The sequence below is a fragment of the Peromyscus maniculatus genome, chromosome 11, assembly GCF_049852395.1.
Source record: "Peromyscus maniculatus bairdii isolate BWxNUB_F1_BW_parent chromosome 11, HU_Pman_BW_mat_3.1, whole genome shotgun sequence".
Taxonomy (NCBI): Eukaryota; Metazoa; Chordata; class Mammalia; order Rodentia; family Cricetidae; genus Peromyscus; species Peromyscus maniculatus.
The window spans coordinates 50,151,274-50,174,601 of NC_134862.1; the positions used below are offsets into that span (position 1 = coordinate 50,151,274).

General features: G+C 35.4%; 1 protein-coding gene and 1 long non-coding RNA gene across 6 annotated transcripts in view; one reads left to right on the top strand and one right to left on the bottom strand.

Annotated features, from left to right (window-relative positions):
• Positions 1-23,328, top strand: part of Kcnt2 (potassium sodium-activated channel subfamily T member 2) — a 354,847-nt gene that overhangs the window by 99,043 nt on the left and 232,476 nt on the right. For both annotated transcript variants that reach the window (XM_006994959.4, XM_042258262.2), the window contains exons 2-5: positions 7,269-7,348; positions 9,257-9,356; positions 15,045-15,093; positions 17,937-17,996. In XM_006994959.4, coding sequence (XP_006995021.1) covers positions 7,269-7,348; positions 9,257-9,356; positions 15,045-15,093; positions 17,937-17,996 — 289 coding nt within the window. The remainder of the gene's footprint in view (positions 1-7,268; positions 7,349-9,256; positions 9,357-15,044; positions 15,094-17,936; positions 17,997-23,328) is intronic.
• LOC121821281 (uncharacterized) overlaps positions 1-23,328 on the bottom strand; it is a 156,059-nt gene that overhangs the window by 92,482 nt on the left and 40,249 nt on the right. For all 4 annotated transcript variants that reach the window (XR_013043309.1, XR_013043311.1, XR_013043310.1 and 1 more), the window contains exon 2: positions 18,217-18,289. This is a non-coding gene — a long non-coding RNA (uncharacterized LOC121821281). The remainder of the gene's footprint in view (positions 1-18,216; positions 18,290-23,328) is intronic.

A 23,328-nucleotide genomic window follows, 5' to 3' on the forward strand; every position in this document is an offset into this window, starting at 1 on the left:
GAACATTACACAGAACCTTCACAACAGTTTTACTGTATAAATTTCTCTCACTGGGAGGAGGAACAAATTAATGGTCCAGTGACCCCCTAAGGAAGACATCAGATGCCCTACTCCATCACTCTGTATTTACTCTGAGACAAGCCTCTCACGGGCACAGACCTTGGCTGGTCACCACCAAACCTGTGTAATCCTCCTGCCTCTGCCTCCCATAACACTGTAGTTTCAGGATAGTGCCCATAACCAGCTGTTTACATGGGTGCTGGGGGTTTGAATGCCACTCTGAATGCTGTGCATGTACTCTTACCCTTGCACCTTCTCCTTAGCCTTTATTTTCTGATTTCAAAACACCTGATCTAATATGACAAGAGTTCCATGTACCTGCAAATGTAAGACAAGACCCCAGAACCTCAAAACTGGTTGTCATAGCTCTTGTAGCATGTCCGAAATCCCTATAGGTCTTGTCTTTGGCCTTCACATCATTTAAGGAGTTGCTCTGTGAAGCCGTTTGGTGTCTTTGAGGCCTGCTAATCGCAGTTAGCATGGTAGCCTAGCTGAGTGCCGGGTGTGCTTCTTCTTTAACTTGGTAGAGATGAAGATCTCGGTTTCCCCTGGCCACCCTCCCGATAATTTTTAAAATATCCTCAAATTCCTAGGAATTGTGCTTTTTGAAAGGTGTATTGGTTTTTAATCGTAACAATTGCTTTGAGGGACCTGTCCACATCTCTGGGATTCTAACACCACCCTGTCACATTTTACTGTGTAGCTTATGTTAAACACATTTCCTTTTTTTTTTTTTTTTTTTTTTTTTGGTTTGTTTGTTTGTTGGTTTGGTTTGGTTTTTCGAGACAGGGCTTCTCTGTGTAGTTTTGGTGCCTGTCCTGGATCTCGGATCTCACTCTGTAGACCAGGCTGGCCTTGATCTCACAGAGATAAGTCTGCCTCTGCCTCCTGAGTGCTGGGATTAAAGGTGTGTGCTACCACCGCCCAACATTTCTTTCTTTCTTTTTCTTTTCTTTTTTTTTTGACTTGTCCTTTCTCCTCTTTGACCCCTATAGTATATACATTGCATCTTAGCATAATGGATATTAGCCAAAATTGGCCAATCATATAACATAATTTTTATTATAAAACATTGAATATCTCATGCAATTTATGGTATTTACTGAAAATAAGCTACCAACACAGTTCATCGAAGAGTATGTTTTGTTCACACCCCTGTCACCTACCTGTATGAGACCTATGCCTTGCCATAGCTGCTCAGTATCTTGAGAGTATATATTGCACATTGCCATCCTGTGACAAGGTCAGATTGATTATTGATAGCCCAGGGAAATCTGCATTACAACATTAGAAATTATGTGACCTTCCACCTTTTTATCTTCTCATCCTTTTGATCACTAGGCACCAGGAAGCAGAATCTTTGTGATTTCAAATTTGCAAAATATATCTTAGTACCTATTGTTGAATTCTCCATCTTTTGTTTCCCACATTAGCTAAAGTTAAATGGGAGTTGTTAAAATTTAATGATTTTGGTTAAAGTGGAGAAATCTAGAGAGCAGGCCCCACAGGTGATGTTACAAAAGGAAGTCTTGTTTGATTGAGCTGTGACGTGTTTACTGTGGTAACCACAGGTGTAGGCACCTGTAAGCACTGCGAGCAATCTAAGTTCTGCGAGTGTTGCCTACCAAGGACCGATGGAGGAGTTGATGGGGTTGTGTTTTCATCAGCCATGTTGACATTGGAAACCATTTGTTGCCTCCTGACCAGCGATCCAGATTCTTCCTTCTTTTACACCACGTCTTACAAGGTTGCACATGTAGAAGTTGGAACCCACCATATAGAAATTTGACTAGATGATTTATCTACTTTTTTCACAATGCAAAATCATTAAACATTTAGTAGAAACTGTACATTGAATTTTCAATTTGTTCTTTTTCCTTGATAGCAGTTGGTGCTAAGATACTTTCTTGTGATTCAGCCTGGTGAAAGCAACCTTAGCCATCCCTGAAATAAACATGAAAAACACTCAACAGCACTCTACTGTGCACTATGTGTGCAATGGTTTTAGATATGGGTGTTTGGATACAGATCAACCGGGGGCGTGGGAACTCCAATCCCTCCCTCAGCCTTTGTCTGAGCATCTTCTTCCACTGTCCTTTGCTGGGTTTATATTTACCTCTTCTTATAAAGACAACAGACATGGTGGATTGCAAGCTCTTTCTAGTCCAGCATAGTTTCATCTTAATTTAACCAACTACATCTGCAGCAATTCTATTCCCAAATAAGCTCACCTTTAAAGTACTGGGGGAAGGGGCATCAACGTATTTTTATTTGGGGAAACACAATTTAATTCAGAAGAATGTCTGTAGAAAGAATAGAGATAAATGTACAGTAATGAAGTCCATTTGGAATGGTGAAATTTTCCGTAAAGGTCACTGAATTTAGTGTTTTCTGTCATGAGCCTAGAAAGAACATTCATGCTACATGGAAAGGTGGCACATTCCTTCTTACTCGTCAGATAGAGACCAAATGCAGTATTAGAATGGCCCAACAACCAAAAAGCACATAAATGAGCCAGGTGAAAAGTCCTTAGCATGGAGAGCTGTCCTGGGAACTATATACATCATCATGATATCACATATAAACTTTGTGAAAAAAAATCTTAAGTAAGTTGACATCAGGGGTAAAATGCATCTATAGAACCAGTCCATTACAACCCTGAGGTCCAGAGAGCCTTACCAAGATGTTTGTTTGCCAGGAGTGTGGTAATAAAGACTTTATTCATGGACTCCACAACCAGAATTATGGAATCAATGGTAAGATGTCAAGCAATAGCACCAAGTAGACACAGAGTCAGAATCATCTTTGATATTGATGCCGTGAGAGCCATAGGAGGATGCCTGATTTCATATTCTAAATAGATTTCCAGGCATCAACATTAAAAGTAGCAAAACAGTGTTCTTGCATCTATATGCTGGATCAAAATTACTTTTTATATCTTAAAATAAGGCCTACTTTAAAATTATTAGGTAAGAATTGTAAGATGAAAGAAGGGAAATCACAATTTAACAAGCTCTAGAGTGATTTTTACACAAAATTCAAGTACCAGAGCAATAGTATGAGAGGAAAATGAAAAACATGTGCTAAATTAAAACAGCACTAAGGCAATTATCATTAGGGAAGATTTACAATCCCCCTGTTCCTCCATCTCTACAGTAATTCCAAATTTTGGGAGTATAAAAACCATAGAAGGATTGTTACTTGAATATTCTACATTTTTTAAAAGAGGGTAATACATTGAAAATGGTAATATATATAGAAAAACTCTCCAAAACATCACTTCAATACACACAGCAGTGAAACCCAATTTTCTTAAGATAATCAAGAGGATTGCATTATAGACATCACTAGAATATTAAAGAATAAAATAATCCACCCAATCAACCATACAAAAGAAAGGATCATTGTACCATGAATTTGTCTGATTGGGGGTAGGTATAATGGCAGTCAATATCTATACATCTCTGATGTAACTTAACTGAATATGAGTGTTGATTGTAAGCCTTCAAAGGTCAACAGTAGAATTACTGAAAAGGCAGTGGGGGCTGACTTTTATAAGAAAAGCATATCAAAATTATTTGACTTATTTTTACACAAAAGTAATTATCAAGCTAACAACTCTGAAACTACACAATGGAAATAGAAAATGTGGAGAATATTTCACTATGAAAAGATTGTTTTGCTAAAAACCCAAATAATAAATATAAAAGGATAAAACATATATGGGAGCTCAACACAATTGCTCTTTACTATAATCCACGTATTCAAATGAGGCAATGCATATTATCAGCTAACATAAAATGTAATTATTTTATGAGACAATATTCCAGTTGAAGATGCCACCTAATAATGATAACAATTAAAATTAGTTTTGTTAAATGTTACCATTGTCATGTGTTAGGATAAATGTGGAAAAAATGAGTCTAAACTTTATCTTTGATATGGGCTTGTAACAAAAACCACATTTTTGAGAAATGATGTGTACTGGTTTGTCCATTATTTAAAACATCATTTTTCTAGGGAAATTAAATTCAGATAAATAAGTTAGAGGGAAGGTCAGAAGAGAGATAGGCACACAGAAAAGCAGAGAAAGGAAGGGAGAAAGGGAGGGAGGGAGAGAAGGAGCTTTCATGTGATTAATCAAAGAAAGCTTTATTCTGTATTATGTGTATTTCTTTTTTCATTTTGTTCCATCTTCCTCTCTTTCTTTTTCCTCCTTCTCCTCCTGTTCATTTTCTTCCTCTCTCTTCTTTTCCTTTTCTCCTCTCTCATGAGCCTCACCCATCTTATATAGGAAGAGAGAATAAATCTCTTGCTTTGCCCTCCAAATGTTTTATTTTTTCCTCTGTATTTAAGACAACAAATCCAAAACATTACTTTCATTTTTTTCATTGTCATTAACCTTAAAAGCTATTCATATAAATATATGCTTCAATATTGGCTGTGTTTCACAGTATAATATTGGCGCAGTAAGATCAACAGATTAATTAACAGTTTTGTTTCATGTAATTTCATGATTGGATAGAAATTAGGAAGTCAGGTAATGAAAGACTCACTAACATGCAAAACTATGTGTACTCTCAGAAACAGACTCGTGAGTGTCTGGGAAGCTGTCATTTCATCTTTGGCACATTTAAATATGTTAGGAAACTCTCAATTTCACAATGATAGCCATTTCAGATTTAGTAATTCTGATTCATAATTCTCCTGTTCTCTAGTATTTACTCTGTTCATTTCTCTGTCTAGTAAGGAGATGTCTTATTTAAATGATATTGACTGTCTCATTATTTAGGGACAGTCATTCTGAAACTCTTAACTCTCCATACTTATTAAACCTCTGTGTTCCTCATACTTTTCTCAGATGACATTCATTCCATACTCTTGATTATTTTGTTTACACAATTTCATTTTTTTTAAATATGCTCCTCAGTCCATGCTCATAATGGGCTCCAGTTACTATCTGAAGAATGGATGGACCTTCTTATAAATTTGATAATTCTAGGAAGCAAATCAGAATGGCCTTTCCTAAATTACTTGCATAATAGCCATGTGTCCTCTCAAATTTTGTTTTGTATCCATAACAAATTTTAACAATTTAAGCTCAGTATCAGTGTTACAGTTCCTTCATTTCAACTGAACAGACTTTTCATTTGATAAACAAGGAAAACAGAGCCAATGAAGATTTTGAAGACACAAGCAGTACTTTGTGCGTGCTTGTGTTAACGGGCTTTTGTGAAAGTGTGATTCTGTAGGGGAGTGAGCATGCACATAGCCTATTGACACCATGAGCTGCCAAAGACACTGGAATTTTTATGACTTATTTTGGAAAAATAATCAAGTAACTATAAACTGGTTTTTGGCCGTACGCATTATTTTATGTATAATGTGAAAAAAGAGATGAGAAATATTTAAAAACTGTTGATAGAAATATTTCGAGATAGGAGATCAAATATTAGAGGATATAAAATTTTTAATTGCATAAAATTTGGTTTACCATGAACAAAAATCTTTTGTGCAGCAAAGAGTTTTGATTTTCTTTTCCTAACTACTACGTATCTTCCTAAATATATACCATGGAGAGATTTTGGAATTGTACAGCGGTGTAGTATTCTTTTCACACAGAGCATCCTGTGTCACATCTTTTCTTCTCTCTGCTGTTTTTCACATATGTCTTCTTTAAAAAATCAACAAAATCAGCTGCTGAATATATTAAGGACATGCAGATTACATATTCACAATTTTGTGGTGTTAGGAAAATCTAGAGAAAATTTTGATTGTGTAAGCACTGAAATTCTGTCTTAACTGCTTTTGGAATAAAAACCCCAAATGAATGTGTGTGAAACTGACACAGCTTTTGACTGTTAACAAATCACTCTGCACAGGACAGAATTTCTTTTTTACTATTAAAAAATATCAATTACATCCTGTAATATTAGGGATATTAGTGAGAATGCCAAAACATAAATTAGAAAAGGAGTGTTCTGTGAATGGTGATACATGAGGTAGAAAGGGGTGTTCTGTGAATGATACATGAGGTAGAAAGGAGTGTTCTGTGAATGGTGATACATGAGGTAGAAAGGGGTGTTCTGTGAATGGTGATACATGAGGTAGAAAGGGGTGTTCTGTGAATGATACATGAGGTAGAAAGGAGTGTTCTGTGAATGGTGATACATGAGGTAGAAAGGGGTGTTCTGAGAATGGTGATACATGAGGTAGAAAGGGGTGTTCTGTGAATGATACATGAGATAGAAATTCTGTGAATGATGATATGTGAGGTAAAGAAGGGTGTTCTGTGGATGGTGATACATGAGGTAGAAAGTGGGTATTCTGTGAATGATACATGAGGTAGAGAGGGGTGTTCTGTGGATGGTGATACATGAGGTAGAAAGGGGGTGTTCTGTGAATGGAATACATGAGGTAGAGGGGGATGTTCTGTAAATGATACATGAGGTAGAAAGTGGGTGTTCTGTGAATGATACAAGAGCCAGCCAGCTACACAACTGTCACATTTATGTAGAAGGCCTAGGTCAGCCCCTTGCAGGATCCCTGGTTGTTGACTCAGTCTCTGTGAGCTCCTACGAGCTCAGGTTAGCGGTTTCTGTGGGTTTTCCTGTGGTGTCCTTGATCTCTCCAGCTCCTGCAATCTTTATTCTTTTTTTTTTTTTTTTTTTTTTTTGGTTTTTCGAGACAGGGTTTCTCTGTGTAGTTTTGCGCCTTTCCTGGAACTCACTTGGTAGCCCAGGCTGGCCTCGAACTCACAGAGATCCTCCTGCCTCTGCCTCCCGAGTGCTGGGATTAAAGGCGTGCGCCACCACCGCCCGGCTCTTTATTCTTATAGTAGTGAAATATTAGGGAAAATGATTCTGTTGGGAGAAGGGCCATTTTAAATGTACATTGAAGTTTTAAAAATAAATGGTTTTTTGGAATCATCTATGTGAATTGTTAGCTCACTAATTTAGATAATTAACTGTGCATGATATTTCAGCTGTCTTTAAAATTAGAAGCTAGGACCTCTTTTTCTGAAATAGCATTACTATATTTTACTCAGTTCTCACTTCTATGGATTTAATTCACTCCAAATATATGATGCATTAATTCAAATAGTTTTATTTTATCTATCTGGAGAACTCCAAAGTCTGTTTCTATTCATTTCCATAAAATAAAGATGCAATGAACTTATATAAATTTGTGTTTACTTTCTCTTTCAGGGTCCAAGTTGAATTCTACATGAATGAAAACACATTTAAGGAGAGATTAAAATTGTTTTTCATAAAAAACCAGAGATCAAGTAAGTTATTTCCATCATTCTCTTTGGCTCTTTGAATAGAAGTGTACCTCAAAATTCCAGCTGTATAATGTTTCACAAAATCATTGTCTATATAACAGAATAAAATTGGTAGAATATTTAGTTGGAAGTGACCTTAAAAAACAAACACAAAGCAGAAGATGTTACATCTAGTAGTTTAAAAGTCTCTTGAATATTGCAAGTCTCTAAATCCCACATGAATAGGGAGAGCCCTATGTGCCCTTTTTGAATTCTAAAAAACACTGACAAATATAGTTTAAGTATAGAGCATACCTTTAATCTCACCACTCTGGATGATGAGGCAGAAGGATCAGAAAGTCAAGGTCATGGAACCTTACAGATTGCATTATGTGTGGGGGAAGGGCTCATAGGTCTTATGGCTGCCTGATATGGCAGGCAATGGTTGCTGGGGATAGAGAAGTCCTTTTGTTCAGTGGTGTAGCCACTGATTAATGCTCATGAGCCTGCAAATACCCATGGCCCATACTCAGGCAAGTAACCCCAGTTACACTCAAGGGTTTGGAAAATATGGGACATGGGAACATATCCATATCCTGCCTATAGGAAAGTTAAATCATACTAGTGAGATATTCTCAATGGCAGAGTCGCCTCAGGGTTAAAATAAGGAATTGGTTAATGCCTTCCTAACTTTGTTTTTAGCATTTCCAAGGAAGCCCTATCAGTAGACATTACCTAAAATGACTAAATCACTTGAATGAAGCCTTCCTTAATACCATGAATCAGGATTAGTCCAGTCATTGTTTGAATACTGGCCTGACTAAAGAAGAGACCCATTCTATGAATCTGTAAGCTTCAAGAGGAAATGAGCCCTTTTCAACCCTGTAGTTTTTTTTTTTTTGTTTGTTCAGAATGTTTTATTGCAACAACAGGGCTGAAACCAGAGAAGGTAATCCACAAAACCCCTCAGCACTTTATAAGAAAATCTAGAAATGATTGCACAATTAAAAAATTTACTGTTAAGGAATGTTATAATACATTCTACAAAAATAGACTAGAAAAGGTAACATTCCATTCTAGATTTCATCAATTAATAATTATTGGAAAGCCTTTCTCACAGTTTTATGGAAGATACATAAAGCAGCTACCACTGATAAATACAAGAATGACAGTGTGCCTTTTAGTTCTGAGCATGTTTACTTAACCTTCTTCACCCAGTATTGTGGTGCTTCCAACTGTGACCTAAGAAGTTTGTCTGGCATATTCATGATGCTCTTAATTTTCACAAAATTTAAAATTCCATTGACATTAATCCTAGTTTTTAAAAAGTTCAATTTGCCCAATTCAGTATGAGAAAAAATGTTTGTCTATATGTGATTTATCAGTACAAGTTATTATGGCTTCTCTTCATAAATGATGACATAATTACTATATAACCTGTAATTGTAGAGGTGATATATGTCATAATATAAACATAGTAGCAAAAGTATCACACATAATTATATAAACATGTTTTCTCTGTAATCAAATCAACAAGGTGCTACAGAGCCATAGGATTTATTATAGTGTATGGGGGAGCAGCTTGATTTTTGAGCTAGTTAAAGTTGGTTTCCAAGCAGTGATTAAAAGGTTTGAAGCTGTACACAGAGAGGCCTGAACCAACCTTGACTAAATGTTAATTTTATGGCTTTTGACTTTTAAAACCTGAGTTTCCCATCTGTAGAATGCCCTTGGTCAGTTGTGGTTCATTGATTTTATGACACTCAGATTTAATTCAGCTACCAAGAAATTCAGTAAGTTTAGGCAATTACAGTGTATGCTTTCTAAATACTTTCTAACTGCTGTACTGAAAGCTGATACTTTTGACAATTTTTTTTATTTCTTTTATGTGCTGAATTCAAATGAAAACCGAATTTTGTTGTTTGCTTAAAGGTCTAAGAATCCGCTTGTTCAACTTTTCCCTCAAATTGTTAAGCTGCTTATTATACATTATCCGAGTGCTGCTTGAAAAACCTTCACAGGGAAATGAATGGTAAGGTTTGTCTGTGTGATCCCCACAGCATTTTAATTGTTTTGAATTATTGCAATTTGCAGGATATTATTCACTTTTTAAAGGATGTGAGGCATTTGTATGAACTGATCTGATCTTCAGGTAACTCATATCTTCCAAGGTTTGTGGGTACATTACTGTTTAAAAATAATCTGAATTCTGTTCCATGATTGTGCTGGTGCCAGGCAAAATGCTTTCAGTATTACCTTAAAATGGGCTCATATTGCTGAAGACCTGAAGGCCTTTCTGTTACTGAATGACAAATGCTCGCCAGTATGCCAGCTTTCTACATACTTTCTGTTTCAATGCACTTGTTACTCTTCAATGGAAACACTCAAGAATCTTTCAAAATGGTTTCAGCCTACGAATATTTATTTAGTTAAGTGATATTAATGTATTGATGTATTTTAGTTTTTTACATTCACGATCTTACTTTGCTTAGCGTATTTCTGCTAAGTCATTGCCTTCCTTTTAGGCTTTGACCTTTGCAAAAACAGTAGGGAAGAGGCCTGAGTGTGTAATGACATTCATACATAATTTTGATCTCATTAACACCCCGGACTCCTGTTCTACTGAGTAAGTTTACAATGATATTCAAAGGAGAAACTGAAATTTGGTGACTAACTCCTGTTATAAGTTTCTCTCATTAAATTTTGCCTTAAGATAAAACAAAAATGCATAAGAGAGAAAAAGAGTTTACATTATATATATATATATATATATATATATATATATATTATATATATATATACACAAATATATAAATTTGATAATCTAGCTTGCTTAGAAAGTGACTGTAATTTTGGGTTTATTTAAGGGTTTAGATATCAGATGAGGATTAGTAAGTGAATAAGTCAAGTTTCGCTACTGTAATAGTATGTGTGATAAATACTTATGAAATTGAATCATGGTGAGTCACTTTCTTGAATCCTTGGTCTATCTCCGTCATAATACTGTAAGTTAGGTTAGTGAGAGGCTCATTGGAATATTCAGTTTTCTGTAGGAATCTGCCTGTGTAAAAGCAATTTGGAGGAATCCTGCTATTTTCCAGCATGAGATTCATTTCATGGTATATGTTATTTCCTTTAGTAGGCAGTTAATTTTTACCATAGAATTCTTAAATCAGAATCAGTGGCTTGCTCATATTTGCTATTTCTGCTGTGGGACCTTCATGACAAATCTCATTATGCCTGTTTTCCAGTGACCATGGGGTACAATGCCTGCCTTTCCCCTGTATTCAAAGCGCATTCTACACACAGATTCTCCACTTGGCTGTCCAGAATGCATTCTAAGCTTACCATATTCCAACCAGCTTCTGCACTCTTCCTCCCTTTCACAACATTCTCAAAATCCTGCCCCAGTCACAGCCTTCTCCATTGCTGGTGATAATTCCAGCTGAACAGTGGATCAGCTCAATGTTTTTGCAGTTCCCCTTAGCTCCCAGTTTTGTCTGTAGCAGATGAAAACCACTGAGAACATTTTGCTGTTCATTCAATATCTACCCTGCTTTCAACTGCTTTTCAATGTGTTACCTTGTTGCAGGCCACATACTTTCTTCAGGGCTGCTTCAGTAGCCTGGTACTCAGTCTTGCTATGAGTGTTCCCTTTTGGATTATTCTCCACAGGAGAGTCATTGTTGCACTAAAGTGTAAGCCTACTTCCTATTCATCTGCTTTGAATGACAGCGTGCCTACATTATAACCCCCTTTCCCTGCAGCTTATCCTGTGGCTGCTGGTCCTCTGCCACTTTTCCCTAGACCTTGTTTCTAGTCTTAGGTCACAGGAGGCACATGTCCAGCTCAGAGACTTCACATAGGCATTGGCTGTTGGGACCGCTCTTCGCATTCTCCCTATGAGATCCCCAGAAGCATTTGCTTATTTTTCTCTAGTGCTTTTGTCTCTTTTACATAACGTACATATTTTTCTTGTTCGCTTTACATCCTGAGTTTCTGTGAACATTAGTATAGTCATAGGTCATTGGCTGAATCCCGGGTGGACACACTGAACGGTTGTCATTTTCTAAATAAGTGAGTGAACAGACATGTAAATGACATAGCTTTATGTTCTAACTCTTGCTTATGTCACGTCATTAGTTTCCAACTCTAGTGGCCTCCTTAAAACCACTAGGACATTCTTTGCCCTCTTTATGTTGAGGCTTCTGAGAAAGGTGTTTTCCCTATCTGCCACTCAAAATTCATCCCTTCTTTTTGCGATCCTGGACCCTCCAGGATATCAACTCTTTGGCTAATATTGAAATATGATGTCCTTACTTGGCATTGTTCCCTGAGGTCCAGTTCTACACTGGTTCGGGAGCCTTATGTCGCCCTGTCTGCACAACTTCCAGGTATTTCTCTTAGACTCCTTAATGCGTTGCTCTTAAATTTCCCATTTATTTCTCTGTCTTATCTAGAAGTTTGCTGAGGTCAAGAGCAATGTTGTCTTGTAGCTTTCTTTCATACTTATCATAGGTCTTGGGAGGTTCTCTTAATAGAATTCTCTGTTAACAGAATTATGCCCACAGATTTTACTAATGCTTTTCCATTGAAGATTATTGAGGACCAGTATATAGAGATGTCAGTGTATACTGAGTTTAATACATGCTTCTGTCTTTGCATCATTAAAAAGGGTCCCCCTAAAAAATCCTTCTATAAAATACTAACGTTGTTTTTTAAAACTTGGTGATTTACGAATAGAACGTACACTAGTGAGACCTGAAAATTCTGAAATGATCTGTGAAGGATGCTCCCAAAAGAAAAAGCCATTGGTGAGTGATAGCAGAATAAAATTATATTATTTGGAAACATTAAGAGAACAAAGTTTCCTACAATTAACTTCTGTGTAATATTACTAAGAATATTCAGTCATAATTACAGAGGATATACATTTGAAAAACTAGATTACTGTAATTAAAAACCATAATAAACTACCTTATGTCTCCAATTTGAGTACGCTGTTTTGTTTAGTTCTATTGTCAATGCAGTCTTGGTTAATGAAAAACAGAAGTGGCCTTTATGGGTACAGGCTCTATTTTAAAATAATGAGACTAATTCAGCAAAGAGATTTATTTAATTATAGTTCTGACCTGATAAGGACACAGATATTTTGAGCTGCTTTGCTTTATTTTTAAGCTTCTCTCGGGAATGAAACTGATATGAAACTATTGCAGTGTGAATAAACAGAAAGACAGGAAAATAATTGTACTGTGAATGTTTGACCATGGATACTGTAAACGTTGGTACATGTGGTATGTTGTTAAGGATTTCAAGGTTGTAGTGCAAGAGATTGCTCTGTGTATTTATGGGCCACATTAGAGGACGAGATGTGTTTACTCAGGACCTGGAGAAGCTTACATCTCAATTTTATTTAAATACACACCTTTATTTTGACTTTTGAAAATGTTCAAGTGATTGTTATTATTAGTATTAGCATTATTGTTAGTAATGGTAGTAGTAGTAAGTGGCAGAATCAAGTCAGGAAGCACATGATGGTGGTTAGTTGCTTCTACATTCTGGTCAGTACTAAATTATGTATGCCCCAGCAATGTTGGCCTAACAAGTGCTCAGTTTCTTTTGTATGTTATGGGTTGGAGAGTTTTTAATTCACTAGCCTGGTTTAGGTGCCACATAGTACAGACCCGTATCAAGCAGTAATTTTAAGAACTAGGAGGAATCCTTGGAGCTTATCTTGTACTCTTTTCCTGGCTGCAGTTTTCCCTCCATCCTCTCCTCCCAGTCCCACTCCCACTCTGTCCCCACCCTCCAATCCACTCTTCCTTAAATTAAGGCATATCAAGTTTCAGTAACACTAAGCACCTCCTCATGTATTAAGGCTGGGCAAGGCAACCCAGTATGAGGAGTATGGTCCCAAAAGCTAGTCACAGAGTCAGCGACAGGCCCTGCTCCCACTGCTAGAAACTGCATGAAAGGAAGGAGAGGGAGTGGGAAACCTACGCAGCCATATAACCTTCCACCTACAGTCTGTCCTGCCTATGGGATGTGCTAGGATTGGTGCCCAGCCCAGTTGTCATCTAGAGGCTTCATCCATCAACTGAAGGAAACAGATGCAGACCCACAGACAAACAACAGGCACAGCTCAGGAAAAAAGGATTGTAGGAGTCAGAGGGGCCAAAGACCCCACCAGAAAAACCCACAGAATCATCTAACTGGGGCTCATAGGGGCTCACAGAGACTGACTCAACAACCCGGGAGCCTGCAGAGGACTGACCTAGGCACTCTGCATACATGTGACAGCTTAATCTTTATTTTCAAAAGGCACAACGTATGGTAGAGGGATCTGATGCAAAATTTATTCTAATAAAAATTACTACAATTCCAATTCAAAAATTATACATGGCAAATGAATTGATTTTGGTAGGTTTTAAAAATTAGTAAGCTCTCAAAAGGGCCAAATTGAAAACCTCATACTGGGTTACCATGCCCACTTTGGGAGGTGCTTAGATGAAGGTGTCCGTGTGGTGAAGATTAAAGTACATGATGCTATATGTACTTGGTGGGGAGTATTGAAGTGGTTTATTGACTAAAGGGTCAAAGGTGCAGAGAAGAGTGTCTGTGAGCAGACACAGCAGACTCCAAGCCACTTTCTGAAATCTGCAATGGTAAAACAGACAAAAGACTTTGAGGGGAAATCCCAAGTTTGGGTTGGAGTAATTGAATATGTCATTTAGCCAGACAGATTGTGAAACTCTAGAGTACTGTATAGTAATGTTCAGCATAGTGTCTTTCTGTGGTCCCTTAAGTTTTTTAAAGTAAACAAAATTGGAAGAGTTTATGGTTCTCTTATTATTCTACATACTATGAAAAGAAAATTCCAGTGTTTGGAAATGCATTTAATGCTTTATGAGATTTTCCACTTTTCAAAACTTCAAAGAGTAGGTTGTGTTAACTGTATCGAAGGGTCATTTTTTGTTTCATGAAAAATGAAATTGGAACAATTTTCATCTTTACCTAAGTAGATTTTATTTTTCTGAATGACTCCCTATTCAATCAATTACATGTATAATTGGTGGTATATTAACTCTGTTGTGGTGTTCATTAGAGAGTTTAAATATTTTGTTAATTTCAGAATGAGTAAAGTAACAGTTAAAGAAGACTCCTATGCACAATTATTTCACATAAGGACATCATCTTACATATAGTCTATATTGACCTCAGTCAACTTGATTTTTATTTGGGTTAAATATATTCTATAGAAATGCAAATATAAGCTAATAATGTACTCTAAACTTTTAGTTACTGACATTATTCCAATTGTTTATGTTGTTCATTGTGTATTATTCCAATACAAATACTTTTAAAACAAAGTCTTTGTATTTGTAGAGGAACCTTTAATGACTTTTTAGTGGATGATGGAGCAAAGATTTTGAGATGTTCCTGTCCTGCCATATCACTCTAATGGCTTGTTTGTTTTCCATTTACTATGAACAGCAATGAAAAGGTAAATTAAAATGTGATGTATTTTTATTGGAGTCGAAATGGATATTAGTTAGAACGCTGAATCCATGTTATTACTCTTATGCTTCTCATGTTATTTCTATATTTGTTGTCTTTTATATGCTAACTGCTATTGATAAACTTTCAAGTATAATCAAATTTTTATAATAAATGGATTTTTCACATTAAAAAACTGACATTTTAATTTTTCTTTCTGTAGGTCTCACATATTTTGGGTTAACAGAAGTCTACCTTTATGGGGCTTACAGGTTATGTACTATTCTATTTTATTCCTCTATTTCTGAGTTCATTAATATTTCACAGAGAAACCCAGTTGGGAAGTGAACTGTTGATGTTTAAGTTGAGTTTGCCTTCATGGCTAACCTTAATGCACATTACAGGTTCACATTTTGACTTATTTCTTCTTGTTTTCCCAAGCCTTGCATTCTAACTTTCAAGATTTTTCCTTGTAATCTGGATTAGACTTAAGAGAATGCTGGAAAATTAAAATTGGTAAATAAACAAAAAAGCCAAGAAATATCTCAACCCTCCATGTCTCCCAAACTACTTTCCATGACTCATTTATGTAACTCCTTTCAGATCAGTCAAGCACCACAATTGTGGGTCCTTTTTTTTCTAGAAGAACATGGAAGAATCTAAATAAATGAGTGTATAAGCTTAGAAGGCCAATGAAGACTTAAGAAAGTAAGACAATAGACAAGAGGAAAGTATGTCTGAATTATAGACCTGGGTTTCTTGGCGTCAGCCGCCTAGCCTTAATTCTTGTTTCTATCAGTCTTGGTGAACATGATTGTTTTGATAAGGTCCTGTCACGTCTCCTTATTTTATGTGCTATAGATCATTTTTTTTTAGCTTCATGTTAGTTCTTAAAAGTGCAAATTAAATGGAAGATAGGATCACTAATATAAAGAAGACTTGACAGTTGCAGGAAAAAACTTTATGATTCATTTTGTCTGCGCTCACTTTTAGTAGTTCTGTCTAGATCAGGAGTTTGATTGCCTAAAAAGCCATGATGATTCTTTTCACATAATGTATGGTAGTGAATGATTTTGAAAATGTAATGTGATTATGTCTACAACTAAAAACTTCTGTGTACACTTCAATTAAGTAAATTTAATTACATTGATTTATACTGACTACTGTTGCAAATGCCAACTGGTATACAAATAATCTTTCCCAAATACCTCCCTCAATATTAGATGTTCATTAAAACATAGTCTTATGATCTCACATGTAAATCCTGTTATCATTCTTTAATAAAAATTTAGAATGAATTAATATTTCAAAAAGTCCTATAGTTTCCTAAAATTGCTTTTACTTAAATTTTATTCTGAGTAGTACTTAACATAGCATGTTAGAATTTTCTAGAACTCGTGTAGCAATATGCTATTAGAAAATAGCATAGATAATCAAGATAGAAGATTTGTGGAGAAAATAAAAACACTCTTAGCTTCCTATTATAAATATGACCAGCTGCATGAATGCTTGGATAGATTTTTACTTGGATTGCTGGACATTCATCTGTTTTCATTGTGCTAAAATTTGCTGTTCACATACATTCAAAAGTTTCATTTTAGTAGAAAACAACTTTAAAACCCCAATAAACATCATTTCTGATTATAAAGTGTCTTAAACCTCAGTTAGCAAGAAGTATAGTTGTTATTTGAATAATTTCCTGTTTGTGCTTGCATATTTCATTCTACTGTCCATTTCACACCCATGAGAAGGCAGGATATGTATTTCCGTGGGAGAACACTTGCTTAGAATGTGAGAGGTCTGGGGTTCAATTCCTCAGCATCACAAAGGGAAAACACTTGTAATTAGTTCACTTATGTAATAAATGAAACATTACTGAAGAGAAATGTCTCTTTTTCTCTACCTATTTTTCTGCTTCAATGTGTCCTGAAACTAACAGTAACAATTGCATATACTTCAGAGCAAGCAGAGAAAGACCCTGGTCTGAAATGACAGAAAACCAGCATTTCCAACCAGAAAAGCACAGTTGGTCTCAGAATTGTTATGTAACCTCAAAATATCCTACATGGCTGAAATAGCCCAATTTTAGTATATTCAAGGATGTTGGCATTACATATTGCCTGAAGTAGACGAAATGATTCAATATACTCAGTGTGAACATTGTATTTGGCTTTCTGAAGGGAAATGCTGATTTAAGCAGTGATGTTGGGAAAAACAGTTGTGTGTGATCCTAATCTTTGTCTTGTGGGAGACCAGCCCCCACCATTATTTTACACCAGGGACTCTTGAGGATTGAGACATAAGAGACTTAGAAATAAAGAGGAGAGAGAAAACACAGGATAGACTCAGGTGGACCTGGATCCTTATCCACTGCCCCAAAACTTCATTCCAAAAGTCTATTTATATAATGCCAAGGGGAGGGGCAAAAGACTCCCTCTTTGCTAGTCACAGTCAAGTGTAGACACTTACAAACACCTAAGGTCTGTGATCCAATCAACCTCCCATGCAGTCATGCTGGGTACAGCCACTAGGAAACCTAGCGGGCTACCACAATGTATCTTGCCCACTCTAGTCAGCTTGAATATATAACTCTGGTATTTATATTCAGGACATTGAATTAACAATATTCATTCAGAATATGTGAAATTGCCAGGTGTGCTGGTGCACGCCTTTAGTCCCAGCACTTGGGAAGCGGAGACAGGAACATCTCTGTGAGTTTGAGGACAGGATAGCCTGGTTTACAGAGTGAGTTCCAGGACTGCCAGGGCTGTTACACAGAAAAACCCTGTCTCAAAAAAAAGAAAGAAAGAAAGAAAGAAAGAAAGAAAGAAAGAAAGAAAGAAAGAAAGAAAGAAAGAAAGAGAACGTGAAATTATAAAACCTAAGCTGTAATACATGAGGTAATATAATATTGTGTGCATCTTTTCACCTGCTGATTGAAATTTAAGTAATATTACCACTTATATTATGTTTATATATGTATATATATATCGTGTGTGTATATATCATATGCAGCTATGTATACATTCTCACATACTTGTTTACAGTTATTAGCACATTATGAAAACATTTTATTTACTTTGCATTTTCTCATTAGGTTACAATTTGTTTTTAGGTCTCAGTGGCATTGATCAGTCTATTTGAAACAATACTCCTTGGTTATCTCAGTTATAAGGTAAGCTAGTCTAATTAGTTTTCTGCTGTAGAACTCACTGCTGGCATTTACCAAGTTTTCTTCTTTTTATAATTCATACTTGGGGATAAGGCAGGCTCTTCTTAAACTGCTTTAATTATTCAGAGCCTCTCTAGTATGTGATAAAAAAAACTATAGTAATATGGTTGGATTTTCCTTGGTGTCTTAGAAGTACTTCACTAATTCCTGTGTGTTTACTTACCCATTATAGGCATGCTTCTATTGAGGCATTGGAATGATACTCATTTTTATTGTTCTCAATCTCTTTTCTCAATCTGTTAAAAAAAATAGAAAACAATTGTGTCTTTTAGGAGTTATTTTAATAAATTATTTTAATTACTGGTGAAGTTCTCTTTGGTTAACACAGTTTATCAAGTATTTATGAAGTGTTCCTATTTAATGAACTCTACACTTCATGGCCCTTTCCTCAATAGGTTTACAATCTAAAAAAATGGGATGATGGGGAAACTATATAAATTAATGCAATATAAATCAGAAAACAAGAAGCAGTGTTTGACAGGTATAAATAAATATGATGGGTACAGGAAAAGAAAAAATGTTTCTTAGGATAAAAAGAAGTACCTCAGTGATAAGCAGAGTCCTTTATAAATGACTTTAGTAAGGCGGTGTGAAAAGACAGAGTCATTGGGGTGGGTAAATTAGCAAAGGAGTAAATAAAAGAATATGTATATGAAATGGAGGATGACAGATGACTGCATTTAGTTAAAATATTGATACCTTGTATGGCAATATAGGATGGGAAATTGTCAGAACCTCTGGGTAACACAACTCCACAACACATCTCACAGTAAACACCATGTGTTCCAGTGACAAATGATACAGTATGTAGAGAAAATCAGCGATGAGGCTGGGCATGGTTGTGCACCACTGTAATTACAGGCTTTGGAGATAAAAATAGAAGGAACCAGAAATCAAGGCCAACCTCAACTATGGAGCAAGCCGGAAATTAGCCTGAGCTTCATGAGCTCTTAAGAAAAACACAAAAACAAAAACAAAACAAAACAAAAAACCCAGCTCAACCACCCGCCCCCCCCCCAAAAAAAAAAAAAAGAAAAAGAAAAAACGCCAAACTAATAAAAAGGGAGAATTAGGCTTGGTCAAATAAATTGTAGCTGATGAAGGATTATGAAGGCAGAAGATAAATAAATGATGAGCTGATTGGTTTAGGTCGATAAAGAAAAGGAAACTAAAATAACATTTTTAAGGCTTTCTGGATTGAGGTGACTAGAAACAATGTGGGGGGACTAATAGAATTAAAATACAAAGAAAAAATCAAGGTAGAATCTAGGTAGAGCATAGTTGGTTTTGGAGATTGTGACATCGTGTTGGACAGAGAGGCATGATATGAAAACACCTGAGAGTGAGGATAAGATCTTCTAGAAGATTCATTAAAACTCAGTGTTCATGTTCACAGAAATGATAAAGGGAGTCAAGGAATTCTCATGCGAAGAATCAGCATCAAAGTAGAAGCCAAGGATTTGAGGGGTAGAGCTGATCGCCTACAGGTTTTAGAAAGAATATACAGAAATTGGAAGACAGAAAAGAAGTGGAGGCAGAAAGTACTACTTGTCCTTGGTTCATACATAGTGGCATAAGAATACAAGGTTCTAATTCTGGAAAAATTGTTATTTACTATCTATTTCCTAATTTCAAGATTAAACTATTTTTCAGTCCTAAATTTTGATCAAATAGTATTTGCAAACTCCATCAACATTTCTCCTAGGTCTATTTTATTTCTATTCAAATTTTCATTAGTCCTATCTAAAATACCTAGAAAACAGTATCAATTTCTATGACAGGAAATCTAATGAACAAGCATGTATGAAAATAAATTAATAAGCATAAGAATATAGAGAGTTTAAAAAACACATTGTGAGAACCGAACTGTCTAAGTAGGATCAACATTGTGCGAGAGTATGTGAACGATGGAAAATGCCTGAGGTTTCTGAAAGAGGCAGTGAGCTCCTTTTCGTCTTCAGAAATCTGTCTTAATGGACACCATAGAGAATAAAATATGTTTAAACTAGAATGTTGGTTTACTGGGTTAGGAACTTACTAATAGGATGGAGGGACTCAGAGATGACATTCTAATGATGGAGATGATCTGCATTGCTTAAAGAGAGAAAATGTAGGGAGAATGAAGAAGGATAGAAGAAGAAATCTCATGGAAAGTAATGAGGAGCCAGACAAGGAAACTGGGATTTAGACACCAACTGGGATGAGGTTCCATTCTCAGACAAGAATATAGAGGATGAGGGGTGAAGAAGTCACATATATTTACATTACATATATTTACATTACTTAGAAGGTATTGACGGAGGGATAGACTTTTAATGATCTGTGTCTCCTGGCTGAGAATATGTACTATAAGTTTGTCCTGATGAGTATATGGTTCTAGATGCTGAGTTACCTAAAGTGAAAAATTGAAATGCTAAGATGTCTTTAAAATGGTTTGATCTTCAGCTGTGCAATGAATGTTGAATGTAAGGCATAGAAGACTTACATCTAAGTAGGCATGTGGGTTTTTTGGATATATCAGTCATATCTCTTTCACTTGTGCATGCTGATTTGAAGAGACATAACGTAGCCAGATATTAATATTCATTTGTAAATGTATTTCCTCCAAATTCTAACTAAAGGTAATATGAAAATGTTTTTTTTTTTCTGCTTTGCTAAAAGGACTCCCAGCTCTGATTGAAGAAGTCATTTAAAATATACAAAGAGATTCAGGATAACTTTCCATTGCATTTATATGATGATGGCATTCATAATTAATTACTTCCTATCATTGACAAAATGAGAGCAGAACATTAGAAGGCTTAGAAGACAGGGCTTGATGATATATAATATTTCTATTCTGACCTCCATAAACTTTAATGGCTTAGCTAGAAGAGAAATAGATGTTAAAGTCCAAAAAGTTACAAAGGAAATAGAAAAGATAAAAATGAATTTGTGACAGTAGAATAAATTTCTATTAACTATCTTCTTTTCCTCTCATAAATTTAGTCAAATTCAGGAACTCTTGTGACCTAGCCAGTACAGTGTTGGGTAACTTCTTTTCAATAAATAAATTAAATAATTTGTAATAATTTATGGCCCATAAATAAGAATATAAAATCTGCTTCTTTCTACAAACTAGGATTTTTAAAAAGTAGAAGATAGGCTTGCAAAAAATGGTATTTAGTTGTATTACAAATTCTGTCTATATTTAACATTGTTTAATATCCAGAGATCTGAGATTTTAATGTGAATAGACACTAAACATATGTTTTCCATGTATTTGTATAAATATATTGATATTTATATATTTAATATTAAGAAAGTACAATATTAAAAAGCATTTAAGCCCTCGACATCAAACATTTTATAATGAGAATGAACTGAGTTTTAACAACTACAATAGTTTAATCTCTCATGGAGACCAAGAACAACACTTTAAATACATGTGGAAATTAGCACATAATGAATTACAAATCCATGGCATAATGAACGTTATTTTCCCTTATTTAGATGTGTAGGTCTGTGCTCATGTGATCCTTCCATTCATGTTCATAACTGCTTGGCAAAACACTCACAGTAATTACCTAACACTAAAGTTCTTATTCTTGTGGCACCATAACTACCCTCTAAGTCTTTATCAACTGCTTTTAAAATAGAACTCTATTTATACATACATATTCATTAAATCAAAGGAAACAGAAACAAACATCAGCATGATTTCCAAAGCTCCACAAATAAACTTCATCACACCTAGGAGCTTTCGTTAAGTCTATGATTACTTGTTCCATAATTACTCTAAAAATGTATTATTTCTGAGAAATATAGCACCCGAGTAACTAACTTATCTGAAAAAAAAACCTTGTATGTCTAGATGGTTTCAAGTAAATCTAAATACTATGGATTCTTTGCCATGCCTTGACATTTGAAATTTACATATTGCTAATCATACATTTAATGCTATAAGCTTCATAATACTATTTTAAATCTGTTCAAAAAAGATTAACTATTGGATTTTTTCATTATGTAAGTTAGGCATTCTTGCTTTTATCCCTTATAAACAAAATGTTTAACTCACACACCTAAGGCTCAGGCAAGATTACAGAAGAGGAGGAGGAAAGATTTTAAGAGACAGAGGATTAGGAAATTTGCTGTGAGATTGTGTCTCCTAGTAACATAAACAACTATACCAGTAAACTCCTACTAACCAGACTGCCCATATGTTGTCCAGTGCCAATCAGCTCTGAAAACATACATTCAAAAGTAATATTATATGGACCTATCAGGTTATATTAAGGAATATTTCTGTATATATAAACCCTTACGTATTTGCAGTAACAACAAATGAAAAAGGAGGTCATGAATTTGAAGGAGAGTGGGGGAGGTTTATATGAGAGGGTTTGGAGGGAGGAAAAAAAAGGGAGAAATGTAATTAATATACAATTTCAAAAAAAAAAACCCACAAGGAAATAAAATGTTTACATATAATTCTTAGGTTTAAACTGGGCTTTTAGAACACCTAGGTTGCCATATTTCTGCAATTTTTATAATAAGTGCCTTTTGGAATTGATTTCTGCTTTCCTTGGTGATAATATCTAGTACATTTTCTGTCATGTATTTTGTTACAGTTTAAGGACTGGCATGCCCATGGTAACTGAAATGGCTGGATTAAGGTTTACTTTCATTTTATTGAATTCTGCCAATAAGAGTAACCTAGCATCACACACACAGAAATTGATAGAATGTTATCTCTTAGAAGGAGCAAACGTTTTTTGTTTGCATTATGAAGGCGAAATTAAGTGAAATAAGTGTTTGATATGATTTTGAGAGCCACTTTACTTGTCTTCGGATATTGTTTATAGTTCAACTGCATATTGGCATTCTATCAATGCATGCTCTCTTTTGTCATCATAATTTAATTTTGTACTGTGGATTCTTATGATGTAGGTCCTCTGGGAATTCCTAATGGCCAGTGAAACTCATGGATCATTTCTATATTTATTTTAATAACTATTTTAGGGAAGATAATTTATGAATGCATCACTTAGTTCAGAAGATAACTTGAGACCTAGGAATTAAGCAAACTGAATATCACTGAAAATATATGTGTTTATTTTTAGCTGTAAACACATTATTCCTTTATACAGTTTGACCATGGAAATTAGTCCTCAGTGGGAAGTTCATTCAGTTGCTGCAGCACACACACACACACACACACACACACACACACACACACACACACACACCAAAAAAAAAAAAAATCAGCCATGGTGTGGTCAGCATAATGTAATCACAG